Below are 24,479 nucleotides of genomic sequence, written 5' to 3'. Positions count from 1 at the left end.
AGGGTTTAGGAACAAAGTAGCATCATAGGTGCATGCATCCCTTGGCAATTTAATCTCAGAGGGATTGGCGTGTATGACTTGAATTCCTGCAGTGCTGGAGTATGAGCTTTTGAACACTCTTTATGTGGCTGTCCTGTTAATGATTTGCTGTCTTGTCTATGGTTTGCTAATTTTACTTCTCTCTTATTCAGGAGGGTGTAGCTAGTGTTTTTGCCTTTGAAAATGGGTAAAGGTCAAGAGAAAAATCACTTCCTAAAGCAGCACTTTTTTATATATATATATATATATATATATATATATATATATATATATATATATATATATAAAGAATTTTAAGTTTATTTAAAGATTCTGCATTTTTGAGTCTGTGTGAAACTCAAACTGTTGTGACTCAATCTCTGCTTGAAGATCCACGAGGGAGAAGGTAGAAGCAGCTGAATACTGGCTTTAAGTGTGTTTAAAAAAGGATGGAAGAGTTTCTCTGCAGAGGGATACATAGTGTGTATGTGTATATATATGCATACAGACATAATACCCACAACTGTGTGTAGGGAGTATATATGCAAATGTGTGTATATGTGCATACACACACACTCACACATCTCCCTGTTTAGTCTCTGAATAGATGGAAGAGTCACTTGGTTCTCATATTTTCCTCAATTATAATTGCGGGTGCTGTGTCCAGGAACCTCAGGCTTGTTTCTATGGCAGCTATGCCCAGCCTTTTAACATCCAGCCTTCCCTCAATCCCCATGTGGCAGTAAGAGGAAAAGAGTGTTGTGACACCCACACTGAGCATCTCATGGAGGGGCTAAGAGCATGGGTAGAAATGTCTGCAGATAGTGGGCTCGTACAAGAGGGACTTGGGTACAGTAGGCTGCGGTACATCCTTCCGTGGCACTGGTCTCGGCTTTGTGTTGGGGGCTTTGTGGGGCAGCCCAGATGATCTTTCTTTTCTCTCTCTCTTTTTTTTTTTTTTTTTTTTTGGCCTCCTTCTTGCCCTGCCCTGAAGCAGGATTGCAATATCAGAATGGCATCATGAGCAGGAATGCTAGGGAACCTGTGCAGCACTAGACAGGCTGACTAATATCCCCTTAAATAATCTCCCTTCAAATAGTCTGGAAGCATTCTAGTGAGCTTCTGTTTCAGGAGCCATGAGAACACAGCCATGACTGTGGTCTATATAAATAGCCAGATCCATGCTGGTAAGTAGTGAAAAGCACAGTTATTTGTTCTAGGAAGGTCTTACTATTTTTTGTATGTTGTTGCATGGATAGGTGTGATCAAATTCTGGTAACGTTTCTGTATAGTAGCAGCGCTTCTGCCTTTTCTCAGACTGCCATATCCTCAGTGACAGTGAGGAGCAAGAAGCTACCCTTTGGAGATAGACTTCTATCTCCAGTGGCTTTGCATCTGAGTGGCAATGGTGCTGTGGCTTGCTGGGGTCTGTACAGCTGGCTTTAGCTAAAACAGTGTAGTTCAGACCCTTTTGATCGGTGCTGTGAGTTCAAAAATCTCACTGATGTTTATAGCATCTGGAAGGTGAAAGCAAGGAATATTTGAATATTTGCTGTGGATCTGGGTAGAGCATAATGTGATGGTCCGGTCTGAGGAGGATGAACTTAGCTTACCTGTGCTGTCCTAACTGTAATCAGCACTGTAAAAAATTAAAAAAAAAAAAAAAAAAAATTGTTAACCAAGTCTATGTTAGTTATGCTGGCTAATATAATCTTTTCTCTTGTAATATGGAAGAGTAGAAACTATTCTCCAGGTAGGTACATGCACTCTGCAGCTGCATAAGTAATCTTCAGTTTGCCTCCATCTGGTCCTGAATTATCAAGACAGCCTTCAAAAACATAAGGATGTGATACATGGCCAATAGCCACTATAGCGCTTTCCAAGATTTAGGTAAATAGGAGAATCCTCAATGAAGAGCGCAGCAAGTCTTGCCTCAGCTGAGGTAGGAGGCATTTGAATTTCTTACTCATAGTGTATTGTTATCTTCTCCCTGCCATCCTACCCACTCAATGCGTCAGAGGTCTAAGGCTTGATTTTTTTTAAATTTTTTTTTAAATCCTCTCCGTGCCCCCCCCCGCCCCTTTCTGCTGAGCAGAGAATATTCAGGCCTTCAGTTTCTGTTGCATCATGTCAGAGATCCTTTTTCTCCCCTCCGCCGCCCCCCCCCCCCCCCCCCCCCCCGCTCAGACATAATTCCCCTGGTTCAGTGTGTTTTTACCAGGGTAAACGAGTTCACAGGAGAGGCTTGGTATAAGAGGACAGAGGGTTGAGTGGGTCTGAGGAGAGGAAGAGAGACTATGTAGAAGCATAGCACAGACCAGTTACATAGAGGCAGCTTCCCTAAATGCCCCCTCATGTTTGCCTTTGTAATGCTTTTAAGTCACTGTACAGATGACAAGATCTTGGCCTGGCTAGAAGTCCCACCTGATGCGGTGGGACACCATTCAGACTGTTCTTTAATCTTATGGGGGGAAGGATGTTCTCGTTCCTTCTCTTTTCATGCTCAGTGCTTACCATTCTCAAGCAGGGGTACAGCTGGGGTTAGGGATTGCCTCAGTGTGTCATTTATATGGGATTTTAAGCTCATATCTGGCAAAGCAGAAGTTCTGTGCTGGGTTTTGGAAACACCATCAACAAAGACATTAATGGTCTTCTGAGGGAAAATACTATAATGTCTGATTCTCAACAATCTTCTGAATTACAAAGCAAACCCACAAAAATCCCAGCCTGTGAATTTAATTAAAAAGAAAAAACAAATTACAGACAGCTTTTTCATTAACTGTATTTAGTGTACTTACCTTAAGTCACTTCATTAAGATCAACCAGGCTGTTCCTGGGGTAAGTCTGGTCTGTGTTGCCAGCTAGTATGCAACATGTGGGTTCTCTTTGGAAATGCACAAGAAAAAGACAAAGCTGAAAGTAGCAGAAATTATGTTTCAATGTCAGACAGGTCCCAGTGAGCAGGGAGGGCAAAATGCAGTGGAATCTGCTGTCACATTTTGCAGGGCTAAGGTCAGTCAAAATGCAATGCATTTTGTCTTCTTCCCCCTAGCATGATGGCTTCGTTTCCTGTCTTGAAGCAAGAGACATTGTTCCGGAATGGTACCTGGAGCTATCGAATTCCAGCCCTGCTCTACCTGCCACGTTTCAGCATCATCCTGGCATTTGCTGAGGAACGAGAGGATGTGGTGGATGAACATGCCAAGCTAATAGCAATACGCAGAGGCATGTATGACCCAACGACACACCATGTTCAGGTACCAGTGTGGGGAGAAAACACGGGAGACTGTCCACCTGTACTGCTCCCCTGTCCCCAAATGAGTTGAATGTGTTTGCGCTCTTGCTGTAGGGAGAGGGAAGCTGCTTCTCCCCAGTTATAGGAGACAAATCAGCTTGTAAGTAATGCATGTGTCATTATAACTGCTGGGATTCAACCCCATGATTGGGCAGCTGTTAGAGGGACTAAAGTGGGCAGGTGCAGCAGATTTTCTGGAGATGGCTTTGACCCATCATCGCAGAGCTGGGGAGGCAAATAGAGAGATGGGACAGAAGTCCTGTTGCGACAGCAAAGATGTGGAGGAGAGGCAGAAATGGGGAGTGCTACAGGGACAGGGAGGACTGAATTAGCAATCGGTGACTATTTTTTTAAATTCATCTTCTTGGGACTAATTTCTGTTTAAAAAACAATTGAGAACAGCTAGGCTCCCCACGCAAAAGAGTGTCATCTGGTTTGTCTGTGCCAGTGAATTGGCTACCTTATTAATCTACCAGTTATTATTAACAGTTATCTTGCTGGGTGACTGGGGGTGGTGGATACTCTATTTATAATCATTTTTTGCATTTGCAAATGCATTAATGTCTTGGGGGGGGGGGGAGTCATTATATTTTTGTATTCCAGTCCTTCATTGGTGACTGGTTGTCTTAGATTATAGACTCGTAGAGCTGGAGTCTGCCTAGCAGAAGCAGCCTCTGAGTGCACCTGCAGTGTCATACCATTCAGGTGGCATCTTGTGTAACCCCCTGTAATTCAGTTAAGTAGGGCTCAGATGGTCATAAACTTACTAATTTGTGTTCACATGCTAGAGTTTCTTAAAATGGAAATATTAAATATTCCAAAAAAGTTAATACTGGTTGAATAGACAAAGATAAGACATGACCAAAAAGGGTAATCAGCAAGTCAGGGTAGAAAAGCTAATTAGTATTATCTTACTGGAAAATACTGCTTCTTTTATGAAGCCAATAACACTACGTAGGAATAATTTTCTAATTGCAATGTTAGTGTTATAAATGTGATTGTGTTATGTGCTATTCATTTAAAGAAAGACAGGGCTTGGAAGAGAGTTATACCTGCCCTGTGACCGCTTTCTGCATTGGACAACTCAGGGTCCAAATTTCCACACCAGAGTGTGTAAAGCCATGCAATCAGCTCTAGCAAGGTGCCTCAGTGTAGGCTGGGATGCCCATTCACACATGGATCAAAATGGAGGAATAGGAGTCTGAACGGAAAGGAATTTGTCAGCATCTAGGATACTTGAAAAGGGCTCAGTTATCTAGATGACTTCCTAAGAAACACTGACACAACAGAGTGTCTGTACCAGCACGCTTTGAACTCTGGGCATGTCTGTGTGTCATATATATGTATGTGTGTGTGTATATATATATATGTATGTGTGTGTATATATATATATAAATACACTTGTGAGAATTTCTGAAAATTCAGCTGCTGTAGTTTTAAAGTGTCATCAGACACTAGCCGCATTGAGATACAGAGCTATCGGCTCCTCAGTGAGTAGTAATTTAAAAGGACATAACCCACCTGTTTGGTGAAGTGTATGTGCATTGTGTCATCCAAACAATTTTCACTTATGTTTGGCGATGCCACTATATTGTCTTCCCATTTCTTGCTCTAATCCACTAACTTGCTCTTCTGTTCTTCTCATGCTCTTCTGTAACTTTTGTCCAAGCACCCTCACACTGTAACATGGATCTGTTTGTAATGTGTTTCATTCTTGTCTCCCTTCACACGGTCTCTGGCAGTGGAATAGCATGGAGACCATTGTCAGTGCACAGCTGAAAGACCACCGATCTATGAACCCATGTCCTGTTTATGATGAGGTCTCAGGGAAGCTGATCCTGTTCTTCATAGCTGTCCCAGGAAAGATCTCTGAGCAGCATCAGCTCAGGACAAAGATCAACCTGGTACGTCTCTGCTACGTCACTAGCATGGACCAAGGACGTACCTGGAGCACTGCCCAGGATGTCACCGATGGTACCATTAGCACTGAGTACAAGAACTGGGCCACTTTTGCAGTGGGGCCGGGTCATGGATTACAACTGCTCAACGAGGCCCGGAGCCTCGTGATTCCTGCATATGCCTATCGTATCTTGGACCCTAAGCAACACCCCACCCCTCATGCCTTCTGCTTCATCAGCTCTGACCATGGGACAACATGGGAGTTGGGGAACTTCGTGGGGGAGGAGAGCGCAGTGGAGTGCCAGGTAGCAGAGGTGCACACCTGTGGCAGGAAGGTCCTCTACTGCAATGCAAGGAGCAGTAGGGGAGCCAGAATCCAGGCTGTCAGCTACAATCACGGGGTGGACTTTGAGGGAGGCCAGCGGGTTGAAATGCTAGTAGAACCTCCCTCTGGATGTCATGGAAGTGTTACTGCCTTCCCACCTCCCCCTGATGCTAGATGCCAAGACAGTTGGTTGCTCTACGCTCATCCCACAGACCCAAAGGGTCGAAGAGATTTAGGAATTTACCTCAACAAAAGCCCTTTAAATCCAACACACTGGACAAAACCAAGCATCCTCTTTAAGGGCCTGTGTGCTTATTCGGATTTGCAGTACATGGGGGTTGGGCCAGATGGGTCACCCTTGTTCTCCTGCCTCTTTGAATATGGGACCCACCAACAATGTGAAGAGATAATCTTTGTAATGTTCACTTTGAAGCAAGCCTTTCCATCAGAGTGCTGAGTCTTGAGCCTTTCCATCAGCATCCCTCTGGAAATGACCTTTGCTAATGCTTCTTTTCATTGTCACTTCTCATCTTTCAGCAGAAGGTTTTTTTGTACTCCTCCTGCACCCTTAGTTTGGCATTGGCTTGTGGCATCTAGATTATGAAGTCTATTAAACATAGTAAAACTGAACATGTGGTTGGTTTTGTTTTCTGTTGCCTGTTCTCCCTTCTTGCCTTTTCCTTGGGCTGCCATTTTAAACATCACATGCTCAAAACAAGCATGACTTTTGTATAGGGCCTCTCACCTTGAGGCCTCTGATAGACTTGATTAGGGATGTGCATGCTAATAGCGTAGGGACTGTGTGGGAACAGAGGGCAGTGATTTTTATGCTGAGCTGTATTTAGTAAGTTGTAGATAAAGTCCTAGAGAGGACACTGGGTTTACTGCCCTAGATCTGCAGTTACCTTCTTCAGAAAACTGCTTTGGCTCTGGTTAGGTGCACTTCTTGCAATCAGTGTAGCACTTGCTGGCAACTCTAGCGTTCAGGGCTTGCTATCTTCTCATTTCAACAAGGCCATAGGGTGCCTTGCTTGTGTGATATTCCTTGTCCACTTCTGCAGTGGATTTGGGGCTGCCTTACTGAGTTCCCAGGCCACCCCCAGGGACTTATGTCTAACTTAACCTTCTCCTTATTTCCCATACTGTATGTTCTTGCTCATTTGCCCTTTTGCTTACATGGCACTGAGAAGCTGCAGTTTCTCATGTGTAAGAAAACCACAGCTTCATGTGCTCCAGCTGTTCCCTCTCCCTGGGCATTGATGGCAGGACCCATGCAGGCCACCAGGACCCGCCCTGCCATGTTTGGGGACAGGGCAAGTGGCAGAAATGGCATTTTGCCTGTATTGAAACTGCAGGATCAGGACAGGTCTGCAGAGGGAGCTCCCAATTTATGGTCAGGAGGGGAAATACTTGCTGGTGTTTCTAACAAGTGCTAAGCTATGATCGACACAGCAACTGCTCTTATTGCTGACAACCCAATGTCTTGCAAGCATGGCTGTTGTTATTACAGAGTATCACTGGCATATGAGGCAGTGTGTCAAACAAATAACATTGTTCCACTTCCAGCAAATTGCAGAGGCGCAGGTGTCAGAGGAAGGGGACCTGACCAAGTCCAGAGCAGCATGAGAGTGCTCAAGCTGGAAGGCTTTCCAATGTAGACAGATTTCAGCAGGTTTCTGAAGGAAACAGCCCCAGTTTTGGTGAGAGGCTATTCTGAGGCTATGGTGTGATTTGAAAGGAGGCATTATGCAGTGAGTAGTACAAGGGGAGTGACCAGAAATTAATGGGTACCAAGGGAGACACGTCAGAGCAGATGGAGCTAGGAAAGCTTTACCCATGCCTCTGGACAAAATTCTGCTTTATGAATTAATCTGTGCTTGTTTGCTATGTGCTGTATTCTGTGTGTGTGTACAAGGGAATGCCTCCAAGGAAAGTATGTTTGTTTGCTCTGTTGGTGAAGAAATATATCTTTCTAGAGTGCTTTCAGAACACATCCCCTTTGGGGAACACTAGCAGGTTCCATAGGATCCTTTGCACTGTCACTGCTCAGGTCTGTGAGTCTCTGCTTGCTCAGTGTCTCCATCCTTGGCTTTTATTGCTGATAGCTTTCAGGGGTAGTGGGAGAAGGGACCCTGATTTTTCTCACTATCTAGGTTTGTTTCAGGGCACCTGGAGGCTGCAGGTACCAACGGAGTGAAGAGATCTCATGGCCTTCACAAATACACCTGTAATTTGCTGAGCCCTTCCCAAGCAGCAGGTCAGTAACAAGGTAGGCTGGAGTAGCATGGAGTGGCTCAGCTAACCAGTACTTTGTGGGTATTACTCATGTGCTCTTTATATGTAGGCTAGAGTCTAAATACACCTTATGGCCAATAGCCTGTTACTGATACCTAATGAGGGAATGCTATGTTTAGACTTCAGCAAGGCTAACTGCTGTCCTTAGACTTAACCTCCCTCGTCAGGCATGCTACGGAATACTTTTGTTTTATGACATGAAAATGCATATTTGAGAACTTTTCATCTGACCAAGCCTGGCAGTGCCTGTGCTGATGCAGTGTGCAGGCTGGATATATGTGGGGGTTTTGGGTGACCACTGTGCATGTTGAATGATGCTACAGACAGTATTTATCCACTGGTTCTGGACAGGCTGGTGAGTTCACAGCCAGCTGGTACAATACTACCTGGACATCTGTAGCAAACTCAGTTTAGATAAAGTGTTTATTGCAGTGTCTGAGAGGCAGCTTGGAATAATACCCTAACATGGGGGAAAAGTAATGTTTCCTTTGTCCATAGACTGCCAGGGCTGCAACTGATTACTATTTAACATCAAAACTTGTCCCAGTTCTTTGTCTGTGGCCTCATTCTCTCAAATAAGTTTAAATGAAATACTGCTGCTGCAGTTATCTAAAAGCTTCTGTTGAGTCTGTGTTGGATTTGTCTGACAGATGTACCCATTATTCTTTTGTTCTACAAGGGTAGCTCTTACATAGTGTTTTGTCCCTACTGTGGGACAACAGTGTAGACTATTTGAAGCACATCCTATTCCTTGTGGAAACCTTGGGGCTGTGCTGGCTACATTTGTAGTACCACCTGGCATGTAACTGGTGCAGGCTGATCACTGCACTCCCCCTCTATGGCAAACATTCTAGCTCCTGTCTAGATAACTTCTCTAATCTCTTCTTCCTCAGATCTACTTACCAGCCTTCTCCGACACAGGCAGAAATGGAAAGAAAATGAATGTTCTAAGTATCTCCTGCAGAACAGCCTCTTGTCTCTGTGCAGGACAGAAGAAGTTACCACTGTCCTTTGGGAATCAGGTAGTTCAGGATATGCACGCACTTGTGTGCTGACCACGCAGGGGTCGGTCTTTCTCCAGCACTGCAGCATTCACATGCCAGCACCATGAGAAGTAAAACAGACGCCATTTCCTCTTCAGGCAGTGTTGCAACTGAGCCATTAGGGATCACAGAGCTGTTTACGTTAGGGGATTGGGATTCACCTTTTGAGCAGCTGGACCTGTACTGCGCTTTCTTTTAGCGCAAAGAAATACTCACAGAAACCAGCCTGCACATCATCTTATTGCCACAATCATCACATGTGTTTGGATCCCATCCCCTTGTTTATGTCTCCAAGACAAGGAGTTGTGTGTGGCTGGACAGGGGATTGACACATTTGAAGGAAATAGCAGCAGCTTGCTAAAAACTGAAGTTGGTGGTGGGATAGATAGGAGTTAAGTGTTCAGTACACAGCTAATCAGTCTCAGATGTCTAACCAGGGCTTGTACCTCTCTGTTAACTTGCAGTAGGTCAGGAGAATCTCTCCAAACACAGTTTCATTCCAGCAAAACTTATGTTGTGCAGCAGCTCTGTCCACTCTGCATCCACATATGGGTCCATTGCATAGAGAGCACTGTGAGGTCAAGCAGTGGTTTGACATTCAGAGCTGTTCTGCTTCCTGCTGCAGCTCTGCTCCAGAGAAGCTACTGTAAGTATCAGAAGTCCCAAGGAGCTGGTACAGGTGAGGCTGGCAGCACGCTGTGGCCAGGCAGGGCTGTCAAAGGAGCTGCACAGTCCCTTTGCCGTATGCAGACACTCTCCTCAGTGGGGAGAATAGGGTTTGTAACCACTCTGTAGCTTACAAGAGCTTACAGCTACTGTCCATGAAGAGCTACTTCATGGCATTCAGCATCTGACTCCATTTAGGCACCTGAATCCATGGCAATTTGGCTCCTAAAGCCCTATGTGGATCTGGATGAAGCTGAAGGGCAGGTCCAGCTGAGCTAATTTTGGTCTGTAGGCAGTGCTTGCTCAGCGTGGACAGGAAGCCCTGCACATTGCAGTTCTGCCCATTTAGCAGGGTCCTATGCTGGCTGCACAATTTTGAATTGCTGGTGCCCACAGTTTAATCTCAATGGCAGAGATTAAGGTGGACACTGCAGAATAGATATCTGGATAACTGAAAGCACCAGGAAGGCTGGCAGGGATGAATGCTGAGCTGTACAGAGAGCTGTACTCTCCCTCTCCATACCCATAAATTCTAGTGTCTCCCAGTTTGGTGATAGGCTGTTCTCTCCTACCTTGCTGTCCATGCGGTGTACAGGGGCAGCACTCCATACGTGATCCAAGTACCATGATTCCAGCACTTGTCCTGGCTCTGGGAGGTGAGAGTTGCACAGGGCTAGCAGTGTCTGCGCCTTTCCTGGGAACTCACCCTCTGTACTCAGAATCCCAGCTCAGCTGCTGCTTTTTGGTATAGCTCAAGCGTGGATTTGCAGAAGTGCTGCCTTCAAAGGCAGAATGGTTGGAGGTACAAGATAGGCATCCAAATTTGCCATGCAAAGTGCCCCTGTAGCAGTCCTTGCCTGCTGCAAAAATGCCCCTTGTTGCTTTGCCTTGGAGATGCGGCGCTGAGCATGCCACACAGCAGAGACAAGGGGCAGATGTACAGACAAAGAAAAGGGAAGTGAAAGCTTCAGTTCTCCTCTCTCTGATGCAGGTTGTCAGACATGGCTTTGCTCTATCCTACCTTTGGGGATTTAGAGTAGGAAAGATCTTTGAATCCATCTCACGGTAGCTGATAGGGAGCTTTGGTCACAAATCCCCAGAGCACATCAGCCTCTAAGTATGCTTCTGTGCATGGAAACATGGAGTGGTAAATTTTTTTTCAGTTCTTTGAAGTTCCCTTCTCACACCTAGCTAGACGTGAGGACTAGACAAGGCAGGAATGGGGCAGTCAGTGCTAAGTATCCTAACGCACAGTGTGTTTCTGATCAGTCTGAGATTTACTCCCCATGGACACCTGTAATGGGTAGGACAGACAGACAACAAAAAGATGGAAACTCAAAGGGTCTGGCAAGAGATCGTAAATGGGACAGCAGGCCACCAAAGCCTGGGGGACAGAATCAGTGGAGGAACAGAAGAGATCCCCAGCTGGGACTTTTTGATACTGAGTGTTAGGACATGAAGGGGGAGGGAGAGGCAGGGAACATGGGCTTGCTAGTCGCTTCAGCCGCAGTATGAAGAGGGAGAGCGGGGGCTGCAGGAACATGTCATGCTCACTCTCTGAGCTGTTTGAGTTGAGGAAGTTGTCCGCGGCTGAGTTTCCTTTCCCTCTCTGTACTATTGAAACAGGAAGCTGGTGAGCTGAAGCTGCCTGATCGTTACACAGAGACACACAGGCAGCTCTGGCAGCTCCTGTACTGGCATTCAGGTTTCCTCCAGCTCCAGCGATGGATCAGTGCTGGTACCACGGCAACATCACTCGCTCCAGAGCCGAAGACCTGCTCTCCAAAGTAGGCAAGGATGGCAGCTTCCTTGTGCGGGCCAGTGAGTCAATTGCTTCGGCATATGCACTCTGCGTGCTGTAAGTACAGCTTTCAATCTCGCGCTTCATGCAGCCACTTTTGTTGCCGCTTGTGCAGGGGGTAACACCCTGCATCCTCTCCAGCACAGAGGCAAACAGCCACTGTACCCACTGGGAAGGTGCAGCCCACATCAGAGCATGGCTGGTTTCACCTGACTGGGCCACAGGGTAGGGAAGGGTTGGGAGCAGGGCCAGGCTGAACAAACCCATATTCTTTTACTGTTGTACTGCTTACACCACTTTTCCCCGATTCAAAAGGTGAGAATAATGAAAGATACTGCGGCTGTGCTCTGAGAAAAAATAACCTCTTGACCTCTTTGAGCGTGTTAACAACTTGGGTCAGGTATTTACATTTAACAGCTCAAATACTGAGCTTGGTACCCTCTCAGGCACCTTTCTTGCTCTGGTTCAGTGTGTGTCCGACCCACCTGCTTGTACAATGCTGTGTCCCATTCAGCAAAAGGCTTGAAATAGTTCCTGGAGCTGTGCATGATACACCCGGCACAGCGGTCATTCTACCTGCATCATTAATGTGGCTCGTGGGGTAAATATTTCATGTGGGAAACAGGGAGAGGAGAGAAGTGCTGACAGCCCTGACCTCCCTGTTCTGCGTCGGAGCTGGGGACCAGAGAGCAAGGCCTCCTGCCCTGGGTTTGTGAGGGGCAGGTGTTATTCCTGGAGGCAGGAGTGCAGGGGCAAGAGGAGATTGAAGTCAGTAGGTGAAGTCTGAGGTATTTGACTTTGTATTACAGAGAAATAAGACAGTTGCTCTCTGCTTAGGAGAGATCAAGAGAGCCTCTGTGGTACCCTGTTCTGCCTGTCAGATTCTCTTTGCTGCCATTGTGCAGCAGATTAATAGAACTTACGTCATCCTTACCCCACATTAAATTACAAGCAGGTTTCTCAGTGTAGTTTCTTTCTGAAAGTAGATTTCTTGCAATGGTAAAGGCGGTGCTGCTGTTTATAATTCTGGTCTGACTGCTTGTCTCTGAGGTCAGGCTTCTGGTGACAGCACAGTCTGCTGCAGAGGATTCATCTGCAGAAAAGCGTGGGGCTGGGTAACTGCCCTGTAAGTGTAGGTGTTGGACTGTCAGAAATCTGTGGCTGGGTAATGGGGGTGTTCACAAAGTGCAGAGATCCTCTGTGCCTGCCTGTTAAGATGTTTGTAATAATGTGGGGAAGAGTTTTGTCTTGCTGGAGGGAACAGAGAAAGAAGGGTGGCTGCAGATGAATAGCCAGGACAAGCAGGAGGAAGGACAGGCAATCATGTAGCACGGGCTGAGGGCCCAAGTTGCAAGTCGGGGAACATTTTACTAGAATAGACTGTTGCTTCCATTGAGTGTTTCTAGTATGACCCCTTTGATTTGCCTTGTAACCAGTATGTACACAAAATATTTTTGCAGACTGATAGTGGAGATTATAGAAAGGGAAGGTGCTGTAAAAATGTCTACTAACATGCATTTGCATAAGTTTTTCCATTGTAAATGTTTACACAGCCAACTTTGAAAGCCTTTTGTGACTTGAGAGACATGGGATCAGGAAATAGGAACAATATCATGACCAGGATTTTCTGAACCGGGAGCCAAAGGTTATGTTCTTAAATCCATTCTGAGGTAGCTAATGTGAATGGCTTGATTAAAGAAATGAGGAGTACCCAGCCTTGTCAGCCAAGAGCAGATGGATCTGTGGTGCAAAGGGCTGGCATTAATTACAGTCTGAGAAATGTCACACAAATTTCTGTCAAAGTACCTAACAAGCTTTCAGCTTATGCTGGTTTGCAGTTAGTTTGTGAAGAGAAAGGGTTAAAGGTGGTGAATAAGTCTTTCCCTCTGAATGTCATCCTGACAAAATGGGCAGTTTTGCTGAAGCTGAAAACTTCCTCAGAGATGTATCAGTTTCAGCTGTGTTATTGACTGGAAGGTGTTTGAAGTTTGAGCTCTTCAGTTACTTCTGTTTAAAAAAACAGAGAGGCTGGAGATAAAGAATGAGAGAGAGAGGGGAATTGAAAGCCTGACTGCAAAAGGTTTTCACAAAAGAAAAGTGTAAAAGTGTCAACTGTGTATAGATAAGGAAAATAAAAACCCATGAAATTTGCTCTGAAAAAGAAGTGTCATATTCTGCAAAGCTCTAATATTTATTGGGCGGATCAGTCAAAATCCAGCAAAAGCACTTATTGTATCATAGAATGAAATAGCGATTTTCTTGAAGAGTTGCTTAGGAAAATAGGGTTTGTATAAATATAGACAAGTAAGGGAGGTGTATTTGCAGGGCCTTTTAAGAGTGCCTCCTTGCCTTTTCTGAAACTTCGAGTAGCAGCATTTAACCTAGCACAGAGCTGAAACAGTCAGCAAATGCAGAGGGAATGCTCCTCCCCCTGCACTGCTGTCCTCTGCTCTACTGGTCATGCTGCCCCATAAAAGGCAAGAAGCAAAGCCATTTTCCTCCTCCTTTCTCTGTGCCTGGATCATTTGATCTGCCAGTTTATTGACAAGAAATGGGCTCTTTGACTTACCTGGTGGGGAATGCCTGGATCCTGAAATAAAAACTGAGCCTGCTTAGTGTTCACAGCGTGCAGCACCTGAACTGGTATCATTCTTCCAGGGGATCTTCTGTTGGTGGTTCATGTGTGAATGGCTGCAGGATTAACAACAGTGCTTGAGATGACCCTCAAAGGCTAGCTGCAGCTTTAGGATCCCTCTCAGAGGACACAGCCTGTGAGATGCCATTTCCAACCCCCTGTGGGGACAGCCTCTCTCATGGTGCACTTAGCACCATGCCTAACATGGCAGTCCTGTTTAGGATTTCCAGGCACTCCCAATATGCACATCATCACCTGTGCAAAAAAACATATACAGCAGGAGAGGAAAGAGAAAATACAAGCCTTGTCCCCTTTTCTCCTCTGGTCGGTTGAGAGGACAGAGAGATGACAAAGTACTTGGAGACATGTTTAAGCTGAGGCTGATGTTGTATTTACCCCCCACATAGACGGCCTGAACAGTGGTTGAGCAATTCTGAACTCAACCCAGTTTTTAGGGAGGACCTGGAATGTGACAGTAATTGGGTCCACATAACTTGACAGTCAGGACACTGAGGACAGAAAGCCTAAGGGTAGAAATGGAGTAAGAGTCCCAGTCTTCTCCATCCACATGCACTAAATCAGGGGACTGCTAAAGAGGATTCCTGCTTTTGATGCTAGGAAGTGCTCCTCCCTGCTCCTGTCTCACCCAACAGCCCTTCTTTCCTTGCACTTTCACTGATCTTACCTGTCCTCAGCTTAAACCTCTTTACAAGTATGACAGCAGCCTCGTAAGGCCTGTGCGATGGGGCACTTTCTGTGAAGGTAACAAGAAGGGTCCTCTTGTGATGCAAGAGCCATTGAGCTGGTTTGTTTATCAGTTTCATAATCTCCACACACACAAATTTTCTCTCATCAGCTGCATGAGCAGTTCTGCTTAGCCCTGTTTGCATATCAGCAGGAGGAAATGGTGTAAAAGAACTGCAATGACAGATAAAAACAAAACCCATACCCTTCCTTGGGGCATATACTCATCTGGTGTTGATTGCCCTGGGCTTGGTGAAATTAGCAGTGTTGTGGCAATCCAAAGTAGTTGGGGATCATGTCTGTGACTTCCAGCTCTGTACCAGATCCTCAGATATGTGAATGAATAGGTGCCTGTGAAATGGTCTTACGTCGCTTAGTGAAGTGGTACTGAGCTCTGGGAGCACTTCTAATCCTTCTGTGTCCTTTGCATTAATGCCATCAAAAGATACAGGTTCATGTGGCTACATGACAAAATCCTCCAAACACCCTGGAAAAACTCAGCTATGATTTATACGTAATTTCTTTTCATTTCCAATTGCTCTTTGTGATTCCTTGTGTAAGGCTGCCTAAAATCCTGGCGATCTCTCTTCCTCTCTCCTGCATGGAGTGATTCTGAAAGGCGTATGATGGTTAGACTCACAACATAATTGTAAAAGAGATGAAGATGTTTTATTCATCTGCCTGATCTCCCCAGCTGGGGGGCTGACCTCAACCCACATTTCATGACAATTCCACAGGTAATGCAGTGTTTCTGTTACAGCCAAGGAAGCTCTGAGAGTGGATTGTGGTTTTTTCCTTTGAGAGGAAGGGGTTGAAACCAGCGTTGTTTGCTGTCTTAAAGCCATATTGTATGTTTTAAGAGTGCTTTGCAAATCTTAAAAGATTTGACCAATGTGTTGTTCACTTGGGAGAAAGGTAAAAATATGTATTTTTTTTTTTTAGTCAACACTTCTTGGGCAAGCTCCACAAAGCTCAGCAGCTGCTGAGGAACATCATGCTTCCCACATGCCACGTTACAGCACTGCTCAGGCTTCTCTTGGGCTCTTATGCATTAATGTGGCCCTCCACTGGGCAAAAGACTCCTCCATGCCCCCTTAAATAAGAATCTAGTTGAATTTAGCTGGGACAAAATGTTCGTTATGGCTGATCTACAGATGCACATGTACAGTGTGCATCTGCACCAGGATAGCAAGATGAGTTTTTGTTTAGGCTGTTATTTAGGATTTGTGCATGAAAATGTGCCTAGCAATCAGCTGTCTTACTGTGATTTAGCTGAAATCTATAATTTGTTTTTTTCCAATACAAGTTGATGCACATACTAGCCCTTCAATTTACTCATTCATTTCTGATTTTGGCCCTGTGTCTTTTGGATTTCTGCTTTTTCATTCCTTCCTGAGATGCCCACTCTACTGACAGCTAGAGCTATTTGGTGTTTTCTTTCTTTCTGGCCAGAAGAAGAGTTGAATAGCTCGCTCTGAGGCTGATGCTGATACCACTTTCTGCAGTGACATCTGCAAACATGTCTCAGTGACCAGGAACACTTCAGGTTTGTGTTAGTTCACAGACTTCAGGGAAAGAAACAAAGAGAAATGTTTAAAATCCTTGTGGATGAAGCCATCTGTGTGTCTTGGGATCTTCCAATACCTTTTCTCACGGGGAGGGGTGCCATGGTGTGATTCCCTTCTGGAGACGGTCTAATCATATCTCCTCTGATCTGTTCTAGGTTCCGGAATTGCGTTTATACCTACCGAATTTTGCCCGATAAAGAAAATAAGCTAATTGTCCAGGTAAGCTATGCTGTGTACCACTCAGTTCCACAAAGACGCACCTAAGACCGCTCACTGCTTTTTTTTCAAAGCAGTCCTAGCACCAAGAGAAAAAGGATATAAGGAGTTAAACTAATGCACCCAGCCAGCACAGTGTTGGTCTCCAGTCCACTGCTATGGAGATCTTAGTCTCTGTTCCACTGCTGTGGCCGTCAGCACACAACAGCTCACAATTTAACATGTGTGCCTTCAATTCAGTGTCACTGCCATGTTTTATATAACTGAGAACCTCAGCCCATGGAATACCTTTTCCTCTGAAGCCAGCTTCTTATCAATACAATCCAGAATTGCAGCACAATTTACCTACACCTAGAAAATGTAAATTGAGTTGTGGTCTCAGGATCCAGAAAGTACTAGCATTGAGGGCAGGAGTTTCAGACCTTCTGTTTATTCCTATTCTGCTTTAGGATCCTGAATGAGCCACTTCCCCTTCCTGTACCACCTCTCAGCCCTTGTTTTCTCAATATAGATCATGAAACTTGGGGTGGGGAGGGAGGCATGGTCTCTTACAGCCCCAAGAAGTGGGCATGGCTTTACTAGGAGGCAGTGGGGGCTGTAGCCCACCCATCCTCTTAGCACAGCCAGTGCTGCATGGGTATTCCCTATAAAATAAAATGGAAATGCCCATGCCACCCATGTGCCCCAGTCTGCCTTGCTATTCAGAGTGGGTCTACATTTGTTCCTTCGCATTTCAGATGACAATTAGCTTCCCTCACTAGAAATACAGATTTCTACCAACTCCATGTGCAGCTCACACATACCATGTTACTTGTGTATTTCCTGATGTGTTTTAGGGGCAACAGTTTTTCTTTGAGATCTGCACCAAAGAGGCAGCATATCTGAAACTAGAGTGATCAGGTTAGTGGGAACAGTTGAGTGCTGCCAGCTTGCTTTCAGCTGTGGGCTGTTGGTAAGAATTGTGGATTGTGTGTCCTGGGTGCACTTTTGGGTGGCTCAGGCTCGGGCTGTTCTTAGGACCCCTACTCAGATGCAGCTCTGCACAAGCACAGTTGTATTGCCACCAAGGCATATTCTAGGCTCTCAGCACTGTGCTCCAGAGGACTATGTGCCCAGGGTCAGCCACCAGCATCAGCACGATGTCCCCGTTGGCCTTGCCAGTTACAGCTGGTTTCTCTGGAGCCATTGAGATACCTCTGCCTTGCTTGCCACAGCACTTCTGTTTCCGAGGAGGAATTGGCAGCAGGACACTATGGCAGACTCGACCTGGGTCTGTATGTGTTACTATGGCGTGTCACCAAAGCTAATCCATCTTCCCAGAGCACCGGGCAACACCATACAGAGGAACCTGTGCAAACTCTGCAGGCTGCAAGCATGGGGGCCAGCACTCAGCTGGAACGAATAACCTGTCATTCTGATCTGGCTCCGCACAGTATGCTGCAGGTCATTTGTAGTAATACTTGATTTTTCCCCATCATCTGATATATCTCAGCTTTATTGTCCTAAATAATGTGTTTTGATGTATTGTCCTAAACAATGTGTTTTGATGTATTGTGCTGGTGTGATGATGTGTTGTGATGGTAAGATAGGTGTCCAGAAGGTGATACAGTGTTTATCATTATTTACATACCTATCTCTCATACTGCAGAGATCAGGATGTCATTATGCCAGACACCTCACAAGGGAAGCACCCCAGGCTGGCAGAGTGCTGGGGACACCTGAGGCCCGGGCAATGGGTACAACTATCCAAGTACCACAGCAGCTCAGTGGCAGAGGCAGGATGGGAGCCTGGTGCTGCTAATGATGTCCTTGCTCTCTGCACTGGCACCATGATGAGGAAGGGAACCTGTGGAACCCTAACTCTGAATGGGTTTGGGGTATGAGTTTGGCAGCTGCTTTGTCTTTTAGAAAACAAGCACAGAAATGATCACGTGTTGGCTTTTCACCTGAGGGGGAGGAATAAAGGGCAGAGGTTACCTGCAAAGGCAGCTACACAACCCCACACTTTGTCCTTACGTGCCTTGGATGGGCCTTGGCAAAGCCCTGGTCCCCTCCTCTGTAAAGGAAATGTGATCTACTAGAAGTACACCCAAACCGATGTGTAAGATTCTCTTGGGATCTGTGTTGTGATTGTGAGGCATTTCTCATGTTTATATGTTGTGGGATCCAGAGGGACTGTGGTGGAATACCTTTGTATGCTGGGTTGCCAGTAGCTGTAGGTTGAATATCAGGAGTAGGCTAAATTAAGTGTGCTATTAACTCATGTTCTGAAGACACACCACCTCCTGTTTTGTGCTGCTTTGTTCCAGTTCTGTGGGAGAGGCAGAAGAAGGGGGCTGGCTGCTTCTGGCGAGAGAGAGAGACACAGTGAGAGTTGTAACAGGCTCAAAGCAAAACAGTCTCATGTTGTTGGCTCCTGTTCTTGGTACGTTGTTCCAGCTGGGCCAGACTTTTTTGGTTGCTTGTCTGTTGGCTATTGGATAAAACTAGCTACTTCATGTGTATTAAAAGATCAGATTTTTGAAAAGAATGGTTCTCCTGTGCAAGGACATAAAAGCTGTTGAATAGGAAGGAGTTTTGACATTTTAAAAAATCCCATTAAAAAGGAAAGAGTCTACTAATCCTGTGGAATTAGAACAAGTGTTAAATTAATACAGCAATCAGTAGATGCTTATCATTTCTGTGTTTATGAAAAAAAAAAAAGACATAGGAAAGATTCAATACTAAACCCTGAGATTAGCCTGTATTAGTTACAAATATGGGCCCTGATCATGCAATGTGACCTTTTTTGCCTGCACGGTGCTCCTTCCTGAAGCTAACAAGGTTGTCTTCCTGCCCAGATCTAGGCTGTTGTCTGTCAGGCATTTTTCATGATGACAGCAGGTTCAGAAGATGTGTAATATCACAGCTACATACACAGCACTTGTGACGTGACAGCTCTCCCTCTGCCACTCTGTGGAGTTTTTTCACCTTTAAAGCTGCAAGTTGCTTCACGTTTTTTTGAGTCTTGGAGAGTAGATTTCATTTTTCTTTTTTTTAATTAGAGCCTGGTCCTGCACCAGTAGAATGGTACTCAGTGTCATTTTTTTGCATGGTTAAATTAACTGTTCAAGTACAGGTGGCAGAAAGGGAGGTGCATATTTTTGCATTTGGGCTGAAGCAAAAAGTATTTGCATATGTCCTTCCAGCATTTTGTGGCATGCTACGTGATCTGCCACCGGGTTTCTGCATCTGCAGCAGCTCTACAGCAATTAGCCTAGTCAGGAATTCCTCTTGCCTACCATATCTGCAATCAAACTGGTATCCCCACAAAACATACCATGCCATAGTGGTTACAGTCATAGACTTTCTTCTTTAAACACAATTAGAAATTCTTTCCCTCCTTTTCTGGGACTGCTGAATTTTCTTCCATTACTTGAGACTTCAAAATACAGGCAAAGAAATCTGTGGCTTGGATGAATCAAACTTGCATCCTGCTGATGAAAACATATTTAAGGAAGGGGGGGAGGAGTAACAAAACCCCCTTGAAACACAGGATCTGTAACAGCGAGTAGAGATCTTTGTCCTTGGGCTAAGAACAATTAGTCATCAAGATATCTCTGTTAGCCTGCAGACTCTCACTGTAGTAAACCACTGAGAAGCTGAGACAGGAAGAGAGCAAAAAACAGTTACACAGAGATCCAGGAGCAGGGGCACAAGGCTGGAAATCAACTGCCCCTGAGTTAGCTTAGCTGGTACCTGCCTGTTGGGCAAGTCACAGCTGGGGTACTTCACTTTCTTCTCTGTAGAACAAACAAGTATGACTTTTCTCTTGCTTAAATGGGGAGGCATAGTTAATGCGGAGTTGAAAGTTTGGGGACTAGCTGAGTGTAATTCATGTTTGTGCAAAGAGGGGTGGAGCAGCAAAGGAGCCCTTGGGCATCACAAGACCAAATTAAACACTAGAGACAAACTAAAGATACTACAACTGTCTTTCTAAGCCAGGCATCTATGGTCAGTTCTTGCCATCCAGATTCACAGAAGATAAAACTTTCCTATGTTGTCACTTAAAGCATCTCATTTATACAACTAGCTGAAGTGTCTATATGACCCTCATCACTGCACAATCTGAATTCCTTGTGATCTTAGCATCTCCTCAACAAGGGAAAGTGCTCTTGTTCCCATTTTACAAATGGGGAACTCAGTCGCAGTGTGAGGATTGGGTTACCAAAAATAATTTTAAATAGTTGTCCCTTGCTGACCTTACCAGGATCAGAGGATGCGTGTGATACATCAGTATTCATCCTCCCTCGTTTTAGGTGTGCAGTCAAAGCTGTCACGTAGTCAAAGCTGAGTTGTATCTCTGTAGTCAGCAGGGAAGAAACGGGTTTCTGATCTGGGTGGGCTAAACTGTCCTTGGCAGGTCCTGTCTCTGTTGCCTAAAGAGCCCAGAGAACCCCCTTAGGCTGCCAGACTTGCCAGGCTGCAGTCAGGTAAGGAAATTCCCATTGCAGCTGAGAAGGCACTGAGGTCAAAAGCTGCTGTTGAAAAACTGTGATACTGCCTTTGCCTAATGCTTTACCCTGTATTGCCTTTATATACTGCAGTGTGAAAAGGTCACCGTCGAGAGTGTAACCTGCCTCATGAGTCAGGATGCTTGAAAGAGGTGGTGAGAAGGAAGAAGACAGTGGCTTTGGCTGGTCAGTGAATATGGATTGGTACAGGGTAGTGTGGTACCATCGCTAAAACCCTATGGAGTTTGATCTCTCTAGATTTCTGGTTCATCTCAAATAGGAGTTCACAGCTGGTGTTATCTAATCGCTGTTCGGCAATCTAGCTGCAGTGCAATCAGTCATTTCTCAGTGGCAGCTAGATTGCATCTTAGTTTATGCTCAAAGTCTATCAGATAACATTTCATAGGTCATTTACAGGATCAAGCACTTACCTCATGCCACTCTGTGTGAAGGCTGGGGGCAGATATTCCTGATGGACAGATGTCAACATTGCACAAACAGGTCTGTCACCAAAGATGCCCTTGGTAAAAGCCACTGAGAGAGAGTCAACCTAGTAGTTATGGGAGCAGCTTTAGCTTGTTGCTAAAGGTGGTGTCTCCTTAAGAAACTGGGGCATCTACAGAGGAGGCTTTTGGTAGTTCAGTGCCACAGACAGATTTTATAATTGTGTGCTGTATCCTCCTGTGCTGTGCGGCATGGTCTGGCCGCTGAGTTTGAGGAAACTGCAGCCTCCCAGTGCTTTCCCATGGGCATGACCTGATGCTTTAGCTCAGTCATGTAATGTTCCCATTCTGCGACCCAGAACTTGAACCAGACTCGTTTGTCCACCACCTCAGGGCTCAGGCCTCCCTTGCCCAACCACTGCTCTTTCCTTCTACTTCTTGCCAACCTGGGTTTTTTTTCTTATATTACCCTTAAGTCTGCTCTCTCATTTATGCCACTAGCTGAGCTCTTGCTTCAAGTTGTGTACCTGCCTTGAAATGTTGTGGGCTGCCAAAGATCGAGGTTCCAGCCATCCACAATGCCTTGAGTAGTGTTTGTATCTTTTGGCTGCCCCACAGGAGAGGGCAGAAATAGAGCTTGGCTTGAGCAGGAGTAGGAACCACTTTACATTTTCAAGCAAACTGGAAATTTAAAACAACGCATTCAGGTGAAATGTTTCATTTTGATTTTGAGCTTTTCAGAAGTTATCACAGTGTTGCTGGGATGTTGAAGAAAAATGTTTTTTTTCAGATGGAAAAACTGGATGGTCCTTTTGAAAAAGTACAGATAAGCAATTTTGAACTTTTCACCTTTTTTTTTTTTTCCCCTAAATTAATGGGGGAGCGGGGGGTTGAACGAACACCATGCCTTACATAGCACATGCTCCAACCCCCTTAATTTTTTTAATAAACTTTTTTTTTTTTTTCCTTTGAGCAAAACTGTTTGACCAGCTCCAGAGTTTGGCAATTTCTGTGGCTTACCTTATTGTGAAAAGGAATCACGAAAGCTGCCTTCTTCTCATGCTGCATAAGAGATTGTATTACAGTATGGAAAACATTAGTATTTTTAAAGTTACTGCCTGTCTTTTTCTTTCCACTTCACCTTCCTGGGCTGTCCTAGCTGCCCAGCTCCTCGACAGAAAGCAGTGGTGTGCATGCATCTTCCTGTGCTCTGCTCCGTGGGTAAGTGTTGGAGACATTCATTTTGCAGTTCTAGTGCCAGATCATCATCTCTGTGAGCATGAGCACTGCTTGCATTCGTGCTGAAATTAACCATTGCTGCAAGGGCTTTTTAAAAATTACTTATATTTACTACTTGTTGTAAAGGGAGGGCCTGACCCTATTTACTTGTAGGTTTTGCTGACTTCAGTGAAAATTATAGATGCCCTGGCAGCACTATTTTACATTGAGTGATTGTCTAGCTTTTTTTTTTTTTTTCTTCTGGTAATTTTTTCTAGTCTGACACGAGTCTGCATGCAACAGGAAACAAATGGTGCTATGTGAGCAGTTACAAGCAGGCCAGCAGCTGTGACTCACTGTATCAACTGACACTGAACCTGTAGGTTACCAGTGTACTTGCAGCACTGGCTCCCAGAAGGTAGGAGAGCCAATAAATACTGTGTATAGGGTTTCCTGCTGAAACCCCTCCCTCTCCAGCACACTTCTAGAAACACATTTTGGGCGAAACATCTAGATTTGTATTCTGTCTGCATATGGCTTGGCTAAATATACCAGAAAGACCAAAATCCTCTGTCCCAGGACAGGCAAGACATACAATGAGAGGGCTGCCTGTACGCATCAGCAGGTCACCAGGATTGTCCCTGCCTCTAGGCAGAATTTGTTCTGGCTTCTGTTTATGAGTCCTACAGGGTGGAGCTCGGCATAAAAGCTTCATCCGGTGTGCTAACCTGTTCTCAGAGCACAGACACACGGCTGGCTGCCCATCCTGCCAGCATGATCTGATAAGAGCAGGAGTTTAGGTCAGTTCCTGCATTCCTAGTGTCACTGCTCTTGTCACCAACGTCAGAGGCAGTGTCTGGCTGCGGCACACGCAGTACCAAGTCCTTTGCGAGCCCTTTGCAGAAAGATGCAAAGTTTTTGTCGTTCTCTTTGATTACTGCACTGTAATCCTAATTTGCTGTGCTGCTCTGGCATGTGTGGCCAAGAAAAGGCTTTCTCTAGTAACGATTTTGTGATTTGCCTTTGATTTTGCTGATCTATTGATATCTGATCAAAACCTTTCTACTAGGAAATGGCACTTCAGCTGGTTTCGGTGGGAGATAATGCAAAGCAAAATCTTTTGGGTGACGCTCACCCATTACCCATGTTGCAGCCACTTATAGCTTCTGTCAGACAGGTGTGTAAGGATTTTGTACTTGCTCAAATTGATGTCAAAACCTCATGGTCTCCACTGAGGACAGGACAGGCACAGGCCTGCCCAAAATATTGCTTGCAGGCTGCATGGAGACTGTAAGTCATCCATGGTCTGCTTGCAGCTGAGACGCACTTGGCACTGTTGGCCTCCCTCTGTGTTGAAAGGCAGGAGGAGACCTAGTGTGCCACCAAGGAGGATGCTTGGTGGGCTGGAATACACTGGCTGGGCAGCCATCTCCTCCAGGCAGGCGTGTGCCGGTGGGCAGGGCTGTGTGTATTTGGACTGGTGTGCTGCCAAGGTGAGAGGTGTGCTGCCAAGGTGAGAGGTGTGCTGCCAAGGTGAGAGGTGTGCTGCCAAGGTGAGAGGTGTGCCAGCACCACATGGTGCATGCCAGTGTCCCTGGGAGTTACACGGGGATAATCAGCACCTGCATTGCTGCAGGGAAGGGGAAGGCACAGCAGTGTTGCATGAAGGACAGAGGGGCATGGCGGGGCTTGGAGGACCTATTTCAGTAGGAAGCAGAGAGGGGGTCACCAAGGGAAAGAGCCAGGAGGTGCAGCCCAGTCTTAGGGTGAAACTGAGTGGTCCCAGCAAAGCTTTGGAGTTGGGGACCCAGCTGAAGAGT

General features: G+C 45.5%; 2 protein-coding genes across 12 annotated transcripts in view; both read left to right on the top strand.

The window, feature by feature from the left end:
- NEU2 (neuraminidase 2) overlaps positions 1-6,136 on the top strand; it is a 31,282-nt gene extending 25,146 nt beyond the window's left edge. For 7 of the 8 annotated variants that reach the window (XM_041126837.1, XM_030028433.2, XM_030028439.2 and 4 more), the window contains 2 exons: positions 3,071-3,275; positions 5,056-6,136. In XM_041126837.1, the coding sequence (XP_040982771.1) occupies positions 3,071-3,275; positions 5,056-5,994 (1,144 nt within the window). In that variant the 3' untranslated portion in view covers positions 5,995-6,136. Of the gene's footprint in view, positions 1-1,281; positions 1,961-3,070; positions 3,276-5,055 lie in introns of those variants that run through there. The other variant, XM_030028438.2, reaches the window with a different exon arrangement.
- A 5,039-nt stretch (positions 6,137-11,175) lies between these two features.
- INPP5D (inositol polyphosphate-5-phosphatase D) overlaps positions 11,176-24,479 on the top strand; it is a 56,822-nt gene continuing 43,518 nt past the window's right edge. For all 4 annotated transcript variants that reach the window (XM_041126737.1, XM_030028269.2, XM_041126738.1 and 1 more), the window contains exons 1-2: positions 11,176-11,399; positions 16,445-16,508. In XM_041126737.1, the coding sequence (XP_040982671.1) occupies positions 11,266-11,399; positions 16,445-16,508 (198 nt within the window). In that variant the 5' untranslated portion in view covers positions 11,176-11,265. The remainder of the gene's footprint in view (positions 11,400-16,444; positions 16,509-24,479) is intronic.

Source organism: Aquila chrysaetos, chromosome 10, assembly GCF_900496995.4.
Source record: "Aquila chrysaetos chrysaetos chromosome 10, bAquChr1.4, whole genome shotgun sequence".
Taxonomy (NCBI): domain Eukaryota; kingdom Metazoa; phylum Chordata; class Aves; order Accipitriformes; family Accipitridae; genus Aquila; species Aquila chrysaetos.
This window is presented reverse-complemented; position numbering and strand designations above follow the sequence as displayed.